The sequence below is a fragment of the Aythya marila genome (genome assembly GCF_965140915.1).
Source record: "Aythya marila genome assembly, chromosome: Z".
NCBI classification, from domain to species: Eukaryota; Metazoa; Chordata; class Aves; order Anseriformes; family Anatidae; genus Aythya; species Aythya marila.
Genome location: NC_139080.1, coordinates 73,734,501 through 73,748,910, shown reverse-complemented (window position 1 = coordinate 73,748,910; position 14,410 = coordinate 73,734,501). Strand labels below are relative to the sequence as shown.

Here is a 14,410-nt window from a genome sequence, read left to right as displayed (position 1 = left end):
TCAGAATTCTTATAACTGAACATCAGCTATGCATGTTACCTTCAATATTTTACTCTTCAAGATGTCAGCCAAACCCTGACTGCAAATGGATGGTCTTTTCCAGTGAATTTATTTTTCTGCCAACAGTCATTCAAGTGTTCATTTTACATCAAACACTACTTTCAGTAAACTAAGAATAACTTAGTTTAAAGCCAGAGGTTTCTTTGTCTGCACATGAAATTAATTAGCAAAGATCTCCTAAAGCACTAAAGAACAAGCCGATATCCTTTCTTTGTAAACAATACCAAGTCAAGTTGACAGAAGCTTGACAATAAAAGTGATGAAAGGCCAAAGGAAGCCTGAAGTTACACACACTGGTGTAAGAATGCTGTTAAGAAACATGTATGACAACATTACAAGTCTGTATACAAAAGCTCTCATTTCAATTCACCCCTTGGACCTGTAATTTTTTATTTTATTTTATTTTTTTTTGAAGTTTTTCAGGAGTTGAACAGAACAGAGGTGCTGTGTTACCTGATTGACATATCAAAGCACAAGTGGCATTGCATGGAAGATGGTGCTGTGTGAAGACTAACGTAAAAACCGCAATTAGTCACAGCCTACAGAGTCCTGAGGGCAAACCGGGGGCGGCACTGGAAAGATCAGTGAGCAATACTTATAGCCTGAAGTCCAACTTCATGAGCACGAAAAGTCTGATGAGGAGTTCCAGGTAAAGGAGTATGAAGTAGTCCGACTTAATTGCTGGAATTCACGTGGAAGACATCAGAATGCTTCACAACACGGTAGCATAATCCTATCTAGTGGCAAGCCCACAGAGCACTTCTGTTCCACAACTAGGGCATTACTGCCAGCTGGTACCAGGTCTTTTTTAAACATATTACATCTTCAGAAATTAGCACCATCAACTGAGTCTGGTTTAAGCCACTGCAATTAGCAGAGTGTTGTTTTGACACTGAATAAGGCTAGGAATACACACACTTGCTATTCACTCAACTGTGTAACTGCAACTAAAACTGTACCTACACAGCCATCTCTCTAATGAGAAGGACTAAAGAAGTACAGAATACCATCAGTATTGCTTCCTCACCATTTACCTTTAACATGATTACTGCTCAAGTATCACAATCCTTTTTAAGTTTGCGATGTGCCTTGAACTGCATTTTAAAAGCAGCTTCAGCAACGTGAGCAAAACGCATGAGCCACTAAACAATTCCCAATTTAATGGCAATTTGTGCTTGTAGATCCAGAAGATGGACTCTATTTACTGAACACTCATAAGTCATATCACTGAGCTAGCACGCTAGGCAACTATAAAGAAAATGGCAACTATGAAGAAAACACCTGTAAATCATGATCACTCACAGATTACTATATTTTATACTACGCTGCCTCTTTCTCCCAAACCCAGTCAGGCTGAATGAAAATAATCAAATATTGATCAACATAATGTATGGCAGAATAAACTGTCAAGTAAGACATTTATGTCTGTAATTAAACAGCTAAAACAATGGCTTTAAGCTATTCTGAAAGTAGAAATTTCATCACAGCCAGGTTCAACTCCCCCATTCTATTAACTTGGTGTCATTCTATTGCCTTAGATCTCGCATGTTTTTTCCATATGGGAAGAACACCATCAGCTAGCTGCTACTCCAACACAAGCAATTAACTCTTCCTAGAGACTTTGTTGCTATCAGATTCAAACATGAGGGTGCACCTCTGGTTCTTCCCACAGCAGGCAGAGAAAATCAAAGGTAGGAGATACTGTGGATGACATGATTTAGGTGAACCTCACCAAGGGATACACTATATCCAAACAGGAAATCTCACCCTGAAACAGTTTGAATCAGGGACTGTACGTGGGGATGTACATTATTTTAGCTTGTATGGAAGCAGAGTGTTATGTTATGGACAGTACAGGAGGCTGAACAAACAATTGTTTTGCCTGTTACAGCCACTCTTGTGTTGAAATAACCAGTGACAATTAGGAACTGCTTGAAATAACAGTGACTTACCTATGAAGCATGTTTTCTTAAAATTAGTCTGTCATGTTACAAGTAGAAGCTCCTTACTATGTTAAGGTGAAACTGTACCATGTACTTTGGTAAACCAACTACTTTTTCAAAAGTGGCTTCACTTTGTTACCACTTTTTTTGCAGTAGCACAATATATCAGCTGCTTCAATACGTAATGGAGCCACCATTAATGTGGAGAAACAGCTAGTGAAAGACTTCTCACTTACTGCACTGCTTGTGGTGGCAGCAGGCAATTACTTTAAAAATATACAGCTCCATAAGCCACACAACATCCTTGGAGTGAATGGGTTTCAGGGTGTGCAGATCAGTAATGTTGCCTAATGCTGCCCAATTGAGCTGGACTTCACAGAAACGTACCTCTGTTATTACAAATACTTGTCACTAATCTCACAGCAGCTACAGAAGCAGTGCCGGCCTACAGAAATTCCCCATTATTTAAGGCCTCGTAGTAAACACTGGTTTGCCCTAGAACTATCATTTATTCAAACAGTTGGCCTAGAATCACTAGGTTGTAACAGAAACACATACCTACAAGCACCTAAAGAAAGGGTGAACAATCATGGTGATGAAATGGGCACCCTGGGTACTCCTGTGGTGGAAGCAAAGAGCATTACTTCTGCCAGAAGCACACAAGAACATCCCACGTCACTAAAGGAGTGCTGACAATTTGCAAGACCCAATATTCTCATGGGCATCTCGTAAATCCCTGTAATCTGACAGAAACAAGTTTTCTTTTATTTATTTATATTATTTTTTAAAAAAAGAAAAGTACATACTGCATTAATCTCAATAAAAAAAAAGACATCATTTGCAGAACAGCAGAATGATTTAATGAAGGTGATGCTCTGATTCACTACAGCCAGAAAGGTCCCTAATCATATTTAGCCTTAAAAGAACAGTTCCAGTTTTAAAACATCAAGTCCTTGCTTATGCTCTATGTTGAGATCAATCCATGGCTAGAATTTAACATGCATGGATGAATAAACCATCTAAACTTTTTAAAAAGTAGTTTGTTTCGACAGCGTCAGTAGTAAGAACTAACTAGGCAACTTAACTGGATCCCTATAACAAGCTATGCAGGTTAAGTCAAACTTTTTATTACCCTATTTCAAAACACAAGGTGTAAAAAAGCTTCTGAACAGTCAAAAACAGTGTCATGCCTGCAAAGGCGCAAAGAGTGAAGTCAAGGTTCAAAGAATCAAATGCTATTTTGAGTAATGTAACGTCAAGCAAGTTACTTCATTTCCACATGCTCGCATGAGTCACTTCCAGGAGACATGCGACATGCAGTAAATCATGTAGTTTAATACGAAAATGCTCAGTAATTGCCATTAAGTCCTTTCCATAACAATAAACAAGTATACAGAATCGGAAAAGACACTATAACATACGGTATTAACAGGCTTAATACAAGTCTCCATTAATACTGCTCTGAAGCCACAGACGGCCTGTTTGAAAATGCAATTCCTTCAGGATGATTCCTGCAGTCCAGACAATAGGACAGCACTCCAACCACCAGCTACATAGGCCAAGGCTTTCTGTACCTGTAGCAAAAGCACAGTTTTTAAAACAACCACTGCTCTTGTGCTATAACACTGGGTCCTCAGGCCACAACACAGACTGCATTCTAATAGCTGTGGGGTTCAAAATATAGACTACCTTAAAAATTAAAAAGATGGTAACAAGAAAAGCCTTCTTTTCCCATCCACCTCTCCAGCTCTGTTAAAAATCTATCTTAAAAGGTTCTACGCAAGTTGCTCCAGAAAGAAATCATCCTAAATCAGTTCAATCCCAATTGCTTTCTCTTCATTTTCACGGTAGTTAGGAAGGATGCTCAAAGCATCCTGCTGGCAAGACAGTTTGACAGGAAGGACCTTTTGTCCATATCCCTGCTGAATCAGGAATTGTCAGGCTGCCAGAATCCTCTCCTTATGTCAGAACACCATGAAGCAGCAGCTATCAAGAGCCACCACCTTTGACTCAGCACACCACAGAAGAGCAGCCACCTTCAGCTGGCTCCTCCTCTACCTGCCAAACTACTCTCCCACCTCAAGCGGGCTCAAAACGCTGCAGAAATATTTGACTGGTTGGAGTGGGATAAAGGCTGCGAATACCATGTGTATGTGGAACAAATGATGAGAAAAGAGGTGTGGGGTTTCACAACAATAGCAATCCTCCTCTCAGAAGCTGCAAAGAAGTAATTGCCTACTCGTGTTTTCCTCCCTAGAACAGGCACTTGTGCCATAAAGCAAGCTCCTGGAAGTCCAGCTATTTACTGCCTTACCATCCTCAATTTTTTCCCCCACAGCGATTTCCATTTTTGTGACAATAACTAAGATTTTCTATCCTCTGTATAAGTCGAGCATGCAGCCACTTTCCAGACTAAGCCACCCCACTGTTAAGCCATACAGTTTTTCTTCTTGCTTCCCTTTAAGACACAGAGAAGAAAAGAACTTGGTTTGTCTCTCACCTCATCACCACAGAGAGCTTCAAGAAGGCAACATGTCGAGAGTCCCAGATTGAAGGTGTAAGTATACTTTCTTCATTCCCCCATAGGGTTAGTTTAGACGCCCTAAAATTAGTCTAGCATTAAGGCAAGAAAGATTTGAGGTTGGAGCGTAAGCTAACACTGTTCAAAGCGATTGTGATGAGACTCGAAGAAACTGTCAGCCTAGTTTCAGCTGAACCAAGAGATCACTCTGAAACTTGGAGTTCACATATGGGGAAACTCTAGAGTTTTTCAGCAGCACAGAGAAGAGATTTGTCTTCCAAGAGCTCTGTTCTCTGCCAGATACCAATGTGGGCTAGAGTTTTTGCACTGATTTCATAAAAGAGAACTACAGGCTAGCAATGTTCATATGTTCAGCAATTAAAGTCAAGCAGCCAATTAGACAAGGCACTTTCTAATGCCTCAAAGGATCTCTGCCTTGATTACCAAAAGACTGCAGAAACAGTCACAACAAACATTTCCATTTTCAGTTGTGACCAACCCAGAACCCTTTGCATTTATTACCATGGCTCTTCAACAAAAAGAGAGAGAAGGCACGAGACTTAACTATTACAAACTATTTCCAAACAAACATGAAATCCAAACATACTGACTACAGCTGCATCAACAGTTTTCCAGAAACATTCAACTTTCTGTCCTAGGCACCTGCTGCATCCTGTGCTGCCTTTTGTATCTGTGCTATCTGCAACAAAACTGTAATGAAACACTTCAAGTACCCAGCAAAGGAACATCTGCAGAGGGCAAGATAAAATATGCAGAATTACACAAAACAAGATAGATATGACTGTTCTGTCAACTTCAGCCTTACGGAAACAGAAGTAAGCGTGACTCCCTTCTTTGTATCTGTCCATTACACTGTACTATTTCTAGATCGTGTAAAAGTATTGAGGATCACATAAAACCCAAATAATTTTACTCTGAGAGTTAACACAGAACAAAGAAACCTTGCCACAACACTGCAGATATTTACTGGCAATGAGACAATTGAGAACACAGATTTTTGGAAGAGGGTTGGCAGGAGTACCAGGTTTTCAACCAACCTGTAAAATTCACAGTAGGCAGCTGGATCAAATCTGAAAAACAGGCCCATGTAATAGTGATCACTTAGAATGACCTGAAATAAACTTTGTCATCAGGTTGACACAAGGGCAGAAAGGTCTACATATATGCTTTATTACTAGTTCAAATGTGTTCTGTCCAAAGAGACATGAAAAACTGACTTGTCAAAGTCATTTTTAGAGAAAAACATCTGAATTTCATAAGTGCATGATTATTACAATAGAAGAACACTTCTTGGATTCAAACCTCCTGTAAACTGTGAAATTCTCTCAAATTTATGGGATTTGTTATCAGCTGCTCTCACAACATGAGACTCAATTCCAAAGTTATAATGTAGGTAACTATTCTTCAGTAAATTAGTAGAAGAGAAAGCCTGAAATCACAAAGAGTCTTTTATGACGTGAAAAGAATATTCCAGACAACCAAATTTATACTCTTGTAAAGACAAGTGGGCATTAAAATGAATTGCAGTCTTTTTCATGGGGATACATACCACACATTGTCATTTTTAACCTATACTGAAGTTCAGAGAAGTGAGTATAGTGTAGCAAACTGCATTTTTCTAACTTAAGTGCTGATTTTTAAGTGACAGTTACTACTCTCCCTTGCATTTCCCCTCAACTGCTGCTGAATCAACCTGTCCTGAGGGAACAGACTGTGCTTCTAATACTTGAAGAAGGGCAGTTTGATAATTAGACTTAATTGCATTTTACCTTTTTCCCCTATTTTTTAGCTTTTTTTTTTTTTTAATAAATACACATGCTTAACATTATATTAAAAAGTTATCTTCCAATTTTAAATATGTAGAAGCACTTAGCCATCCAAGAACAGATGCTAAGAATTCAGTTACGTAGCTTTTGTTGAGACCAGGGTCTCCCATCCACTGTACAACTACAAACATTTCACGTGTTGGTTCAGCAGCATGTATTTACATAAATCTACATTAGCCAAAAGCATCTAGGTGCCAGAGACCCCACAACATTTGGGCACAGTAACTCATTCTGGATAAATTCCTTGGTTAGCAAGCGACAGTCATACCTTACTTCTCAGATGATTTTCTTGTTGATGGAATTCTCTATATGAAGGGACTAGTTTTCAGCTCCTTTTAAAATCTTCATTAATAGGAGGGTTTAATATTCCTGCCTTCAGTACAATGACAGAACAGCAGTCAGGTATTTCAATTCTTGCTCAGAACACTGCTTTTTCCTACTACAGAAGTACATTTCACAACTGATATGAAAGATGCCTAAACAGCAAGTTGTGCCACTTCAGCTTTCTCCTCACAGCCAAACCCTTAGATGAAAAGGAGTACTGACACTGCCTGCCAATATGTACAGATTGATTAGAATTCCTTGCTTCCTTCATCAAAAAACGTTTCATTGCTGTGAAACATTTCATCTCCATGTTTAGTATCATTCATCTGTGTAGACAGAGCAAGATCTCTTAGCAGTCCTGTAATGGAGCTGTCTTACAGGCTTGGCAAACAGCTCCTAGTTCCAAGCATTTCATATGTGAATTTTCACTTCCAGAGTGGCCAGAAGATTCATCTGATTCTGATGTTAGACAGTCAGTGACAGACCAAAGCTTTGCCCCATATGAATTCTCACTTGCAGTTTGGTCTGTGTGAAAATTTATTTCAAGTTCTATGCTCTCAAAAACTCCTCTTCAATTAAAGAGTATTTGGCACAAGAATTAACAAGGTAATTCTGAAACTTATCTCAAGTTTCCTCTTCGTCTCTGATCTAAACTGTAGAAAAAGGAAAATTTGTTCTCCAAACACTCCATATAAAACCTGAAGATAAATGAGAACAGGCATGAAACCAGGGTGTTCTCAACCCTGCATCCACTAATACAAGGTAATCTTGCTCCAGGCTGCTTAAATCAGACATATGGCTCCCAGTGCAGTTATAACATCAGATAACTCATTTCTCATTTATACTAAAACCTTACGGAACAAGACTAAGGCAATGCTTTTGCTAGTAGCCAAACAAATGCTTCAAAGCTGAGGAGCTGCTATGATAAATGCAAACACCATCTCTTTCTCCAAAGAGTTCCAAACCTGGAGCTGTCACCAACTAAAGAGTGTAATTTAAATTCAGGATCCTTCTCAGGCACCGCTCTGTGCTAAACAGGAGGCATCAGACCTTCAGACAAGGTCTGCAATTAAGTTTTCCTCCATTCTATTCCCAGGCAAAGAGTCTATCTGACACTAAGTAGCAGCAACATGAACTTCCAGCATATAAAACATCAGAACCATCACGTAAGGATATGGGTAATTTGCACATCCATCAGTAAGACCTTGAGGCTCACTTCTGTGTGCTTGCAGCAGACTTTTAACTGGGACAAGAATATAATCCTAAACATCTTTAGGAGGGGATGCTAAATAAGAGAACTCAGGTCTACAAGACAGGTAAACAGCCTGAATAGCCATCCTACAAATAGATGAAGTAACAGTTTCATCTCTCAACTCCTGGAACAGAATGCCAGGAAACAGTTAAGTAAAGGGGCTTTATTTTAAAGCACTGAAGTCATGACCTACAGAAAAGATAGGCTTGTTTTCTGCATCAACCAGCCTTCAGATGAAGGCTGCAATGCATGGCATCAGCCCAGCCTAATTTCTTTGGCATCCCCAAGCACTTCTGGTGTTCCTCACAGTTACGGGAACAGATCACTGTAAGGTTTGCTAGCAAAGTCAACCCAAAAGGTCTAAAAGCAGTGGTTTCAGTAGCCAAAGCTACCGAACACTATGCTGGAGCATGGAATCTCAGATTTAACCCTTTTACTACCTAATGTCTCAGAGCAAGACATCTGGAGTGCTGGTCACTATGATCCACCGAGAGGTAAAACAACCTTAACGCAAAGGCACAAAAAGCAGGCTACTCAGTAAGAAAGAAGCAGTGTTGGGCTTTGAGCAACCTCTTAGCTTGACCTATTTTGTGCCACTGCATGGTCCCTATGGAAAGAGTAAATTGTCAACAAATGTTATCTGAAATGAATAGTCAGAAAAGTACAGCCTAGTGAATTCACCAAGACAGATGGATCCACTCTGGCAGTCTTTTAAAAGTCATCCTTTTCAGAAAGGATTACCTAGTTTGGGGGAGATTTGCTTTCAAATTAACAAATATAAACTGTATGTAGTATAGTCTCAGAATCAGAAATACAGCATTATGTCTCTAGGCCTGAGCCTATTTATTTCTCCTTCTCTTTAGGTATCTTATGAAGTAGAAACTAAAGCAAGCCATAGAGCTAACTGATACTATACAGAGCTGAACTGCAAGAGGCTCAAGAAAGTAAGGCTTGAGAATCCACGTTGTGGCACAGAATTGTATTTAGCTAAACTGTCTATGGGTAAGAACAGGAGCCAAAACCTACAACCATGAGTAACCAATGCCAAGAACATCCCCTTAGGTGTAATCAGTCACCCTCACACCACACACAAGTAAAACTCACTGCCACAAGCACTGCCTATAGAGTGCAGAGAATGATTACAAAAAAACATTCTCAAAAAGCAAACGGAACTATTCAGAAGTAACACAAGTGTCATATCAATATTTTCTACTTATTGCATGCTAGCAGCAGACCTTTGGTATGAGCACTGGCAATAAAAGTATTTTGAGATATTCAAAGGTGATGCCTGTGGCTAAAGTCAGTCTCACTGCTGCCTCTTTATCAGGCTAGACAAATTTAAGAGAAAACCCTAATGCAGCCCAATCTGCTTACCCTTGGCAGATGCAGTTGAAAAAAAAAAAAAAAAAAACACTGGAAAAACTCCCCTCAGTTTTTTGTTGCTGGATTCCTGCTTAAACATCACCCTTCCCACCTGCACCAACATAGGAAAAGCTGTTAGAACTTTTTTGCCATGCTAGTACAGAAAATACGTTATCAGTACAAGAGAAAAAAGCATGTACTGCATGCCAGAGAAGTTTGATGTTGGTGCCAGAACTGCCTGAAGGTTTTTAGGCCTCAGCCTCCACTATTCATGTATGCCTCTGGGGAACATCTCTCCAACACATCCAAGGCATCAACATCAATATGTGTAGAAAAGGCTGAAGCCTCCCATACAACCTGTATCAGGCTAAAGCTTGTCTCTTCTCATGTCCAACTATTGCAGCCCTAGGAACACAGTCATAAGAAAGTTTATTTATTAAAATGACCATGTTCTGCACTACTTTTCAGTGGTAAAGTATTGGCTTCCATCCCTTAAGCCATGAAGAATATGTAGCCTCCAAGAGTAGTTTGAAACACAAGCTAACCAGTACATTCAACAGCTGCAGCCGAGAGCTTATGATATGCTCTCTAAAGCTAGGTATTTGGCAACTTAAAAAAAAAAAAAAAAGAAGGCAGGCAATAGAGTTCCAAGTCAATATTTCTGAATAAAAATAATGAAATGTCAACATAAACTGTACCATGTTTTTTAGTCTGACAGAGCTCAGAGTTGACAAATGGAAATGAGACAAACTGAACCTTGCCAATCATCCTTTCATTTGGCTTTTAGAGTGCAGGCATCCATCTGGTAGCTCTTTCAAAGTTAAACAACTGGTCTAAATACATGCGCTCTATGCACCAGCTGTTGCTAAAATAGAGTGCTAACAGAAAACATCACTCTGCAGGCTCATACTTCCACTCTGACAGCACAAATCAATTCAAGTGTGCATCCTAAAGAAATGCAGAAGTGCTGCAATGCAAAATCTGCTTTACCCACAAAGCTAAATAAAATTAGTCCACCCTTCTTCACAAGGTACCAGATTAACTCCCTGAATCCTATAAAAAAAAAAAAAAACCACGAAGTTTTGTATTAGCCAGGCTAACAAAGTCACAGCTCCACTGGAGTTCAATAAAATCTTAAGTAAGCCTTGTATAGTTATCTGCTTTTCTGTATCTAAATCTTTTCAAAGACTCAAAAGCTCAGAAGAATTAAGCATCCTGACCACATTTACAGTACCCATACACAGAACTGGATGAAATGTAAGTATACAACTTTTTGGTGTGGAATCTAGACAATGATTGACAAAAGTTCCTTCTGACTAGCAACATCTGCAGTGGTTTCTTCTGAGTTTATTCCAGAGTTTAAGAGAACTAAAAAACCACCGTGTGACAGCTCAGATGCCAGGAAAGTGAAAAGATGCAGAAAATCCCCAAATGCACATACCTGTTATTTTGTCCCTGACAAGCTTGCAGGACTCAATCTCACCAATACTGCCAAACAGACTCTTCAGCTCCTCTTGCGTCATGTTCTGTGGAAGGTAGTTGACTATTAAATTGGTCTTGCTGTCTTCTGTGTGTCCAGAATCAACTGGTGATGAGCAATTGTTTATGGTGGTTGAACCATGGGCTGTGTTATTGCAAGTTGGTCCATTAGACAGCTGTGTTTCCATGGCAGCGATTACCTGCTAAAAATATAGAAAGCAAGAAACATCAAAATTCGTAATTCACCCTCTGTTATGGAGAGTCCAGATTAGAATCTAAAAGAATTGTCACTATGCACAAGTGGTATTTGCCAGGGCCAGATAGTGCTTCTACATGCAAAAACAATACTGAGTGATTTTTAACTGTTAATCAAGGAAACATTTTAAGAACCTACAGGCAAATCAAGTCATCACTAAAATCTTCTATGGCTTATTTCAGTGAAATCAAGAGCCATAACTCAGTTTCTATCCTCCCCCACATCCCCTTCACTCAGGGCATCACAGCCTTTCTAGTACAGAAATTACCAAGCACAATTGGACTGTTGCAATGGTAATCAGTACTATTAACTTAAGTGACAACTGAAATGTGAAGTGCAGTTTTTCAAGTATTTGCCTTTTTTGGTTATTTTCAAGACAGGTGGGTGTTAATTGTATCTTGACCCTGTCTCTGATAGTACTGGAAAGCAAGAATAGTAATTTAAAAAGAGATGTTTAGAGATGTAAATGGATGTGCTGGAATGGGAAACAAACTCTTCCTTGATAACCTCTAGGTCAACCTTCTGCTACCACAGGCTGGCAATCAGTTTCTAAATGTTTTTTATTTGATTAAACTGCCAATTTCTGTTAATCACCTCCTCCTTCCTCTGCACCCTGAAAACTGTTAAATTTGATTCTTTAACTCACTCTGTTAGACAAAAGAAGTGAGCGATCACTACTCCAGAAACGTGTTTCACCCAAAAGTAACTGACTGTATGATTTGCAAACGTAGCAGCAATCATCTGTGGAGAAGAGTCAGTACTTGCCCACACGCTACCCAGATGTTCAAAGGCTCTCTGCCATCACTGGCAGCCAATGAATGCTAACAGCTGTTAAACAGTCTTTTTTTAATGGCAGTCTAACATGCAAGGCTTGGGTAGCCTATGCTGTAGGAGACCAGCTGTATAGAACAAACCTCACCAGAAAATTCTATGTATGTTAGCCACTAACAGATCATTTACTCCAGAAGCAAGACTCATCAAGAAGTTTAAATAAAAATCCAGTAATCACTGAAATCCAACCTCATACTAAGATTTCTAGAACGAGATCTGATTTCTAGAAGGAGATCTCAAGCAAGAAAACCTGCTACAAAACCACAGGAATCATCAGGCTGGAAAAGACCCCTGGGGGTTATCTGTCCTTACTCCCCTGTTCAAAGCAGCATATCCAATCACTACATACATGAACAAGTGATTCGGCCAACTGTACTCAGTGAGTTCAAATCTGAATTTCCTAAACACATGAAAGGGAGGTTACAGCATCTGAAACGAGTTCAGACATTCCTGGGAAGACACTTCCATGTTTTGTATACAGAAGTATTTTCCAAGAGGTTACTTCAGCACAAAGCAAGAAAAGGAAGATGTATATATTAAGTGTCTTATACAAAAATGTGATCTGTTTTTTTGTCAGAGGAGCCACCACTGGGTCACCAACATTTTCACTCCCTTGTGACAAACTTCAAGGGGGCAACCTGCTCCTGGCACTGTGAGGAAACAAGTCTGCTGAAAAGATGGGAAAATAGATGATACCAATTAAGATAAATTACTCTTTAGAATACCAGCGTATCTGGCAGAGCTGGTAGCCACAAAAGCTGTGCTCTGACTGAAGCTCTGTACAATTGATTTTTTTTCCCCCCTTTATCAAATTTTAAGTCTGCATTGACCAAAATTAGAAGGATTTAGCAAGGACAGACAATCCTCACTTAATTGCACATTTATTTTCATGTTCAGGTGGCAAGAATCCTATCTTAAGCCAACATTCAAGTGAACAGCTGCAGTAGCCTGTGTGTGCTGAAATTACAGCATTTCCCAGCTATAGAACCATCTGCTCTGGATAAAGCGATACTAATATGTTTTACAAATAATGCATACTCCATTGATAGGTTGAATACAACTGTTCATAAAACACATGCCACGTCTTCAGCAGTTACTAAATATTTTCTACCCTGAAAGATAGTTTGAGATAAATTTACAGTTTAAAAACAATTTCTTAGAATAAGACTTATAAATATACTTTAAAAAAATAGTAATCAAATACACAGTATACAGGTTTTTTTTAAAGTTACTGCAATTTAGTATTCAGACCATACCAAAACAATTTTAGTGCAATACTACTCTTCAGTTATCCACTGGGTATTTTGAATTATCACTAAAATCTAATTGACATTGGAAGAAAGGCAAGCTCTGCAGTATAATTTCTACAGGAGATCACCATATAATAGAAAAGCTGTCATGGTACACTAGTGTGCTCTAGGCCCTGACAGAGTAGGGAAACAACCTGCAGCCTGTAACGAAACAGAAGAGAGTTAGTGTTCCAAATGGGAGATTAGAGTTTGGTATGGCCTCAGCACTATTAACATGTAAAAAAAGTAGCCTACATAATTTAATAAAAATCCCACAGACCCCAGTCCAAGGCTCTGCTGCCCACGAACCACTTCTAAGCAGAGAAGCCACATCACACAGTCTGACTGCCATGTTAGTTTGGAGTTGCCGTCTGCAATATGGACACAAAAAGTACTGTATGTTAGATTAGCAAGATAACGCAACAAATCAGTTTGTACAAATTTACAGTAATTGCATTTATATTCCCAGCACATCCACGCAGTGGGGCTTAATTGAATTTGAGGCAATTCCAATCTAATCTTTCCAAATTTAGTTCCAAAATTATTTTTCTTACGTGAATTAGGATGTTTATTTTTAAGAGATAATTTAAAAGATAGCAAAATCTATTACCTCTGCATCTACCCTGAGAACTACCACAAGAACCACACCATACCTAAAAGGACTACACCGCAGCATTTTTATTTTTTTAAATCCTCAAGATGGAAAGAAGAGGAAAGAGGAAATGCAGTAAATCAATTTTCCATTAGCATGTAAGATGACCATGCACCACTGAAAAATAGCTCACCTTAAATGCTTTTCCCAGCCCACAAACAGAAGAAACTACTTTGCAACGATCAAGTCCATTACTAAAATCCTAGATTAAAAATTTAGTAAGTTAAAATTTTGCAGAGAAGGCCTTCAGAAAGTTTCCCTGCAACAGCCCTATTTAAGAGTACCAGTGGACGTGCAAGTGGCAGCGGAGTCAAGGATATCTCAAGGAGAAGTGGGGAAACATATCAGTGAGGTAGTTCTTCATAATGGCATTTTCATGTCCAAGCACATTGTTGTACTTCGCCTTTTTTTTTTTTTTTTTTAAAATGAAGGATTGTTGCAAACCCAGTTAGATTTGAACTGAACAGTGCTAAGAGGATAACAAAAAAGCTGCTAATGGGCCATTTGCAGCTGATTACAACTAGTCCAGATGTTAAATATAACCACAACACTGGCAAGAACAGGAAGACTGTTGCCACAGTTTGAGACTGGTAT

General features: G+C 39.1%; 1 protein-coding gene across 6 annotated transcripts in view; it reads right to left on the bottom strand.

Annotated features, from left to right (window-relative positions):
• The window catches only part of ELAVL2 (ELAV like RNA binding protein 2), a gene marked incomplete at both ends in the record, with an annotated part of 49,991 nt that extends 36,460 nt beyond the window's left edge, over positions 1 to 13,531 (bottom strand). For 2 of the 6 annotated variants that reach the window (XM_082784106.1, XM_082784109.1), the window contains 2 exons: positions 10,751 to 10,991; positions 13,445 to 13,516. In XM_082784106.1, coding sequence (XP_082640232.1) covers positions 10,751 to 10,991; positions 13,445 to 13,516 — 313 coding nt within the window. Of the gene's footprint in view, positions 1 to 10,750; positions 10,992 to 13,444 lie in introns of all 6 variants that reach the window. The other 4 variants (XM_082784107.1, XM_082784108.1, XM_082784110.1 and 1 more) reach the window with 3 other exon arrangements.
• Between the last annotated feature and the right edge of the window lie 879 nt (positions 13,532 to 14,410).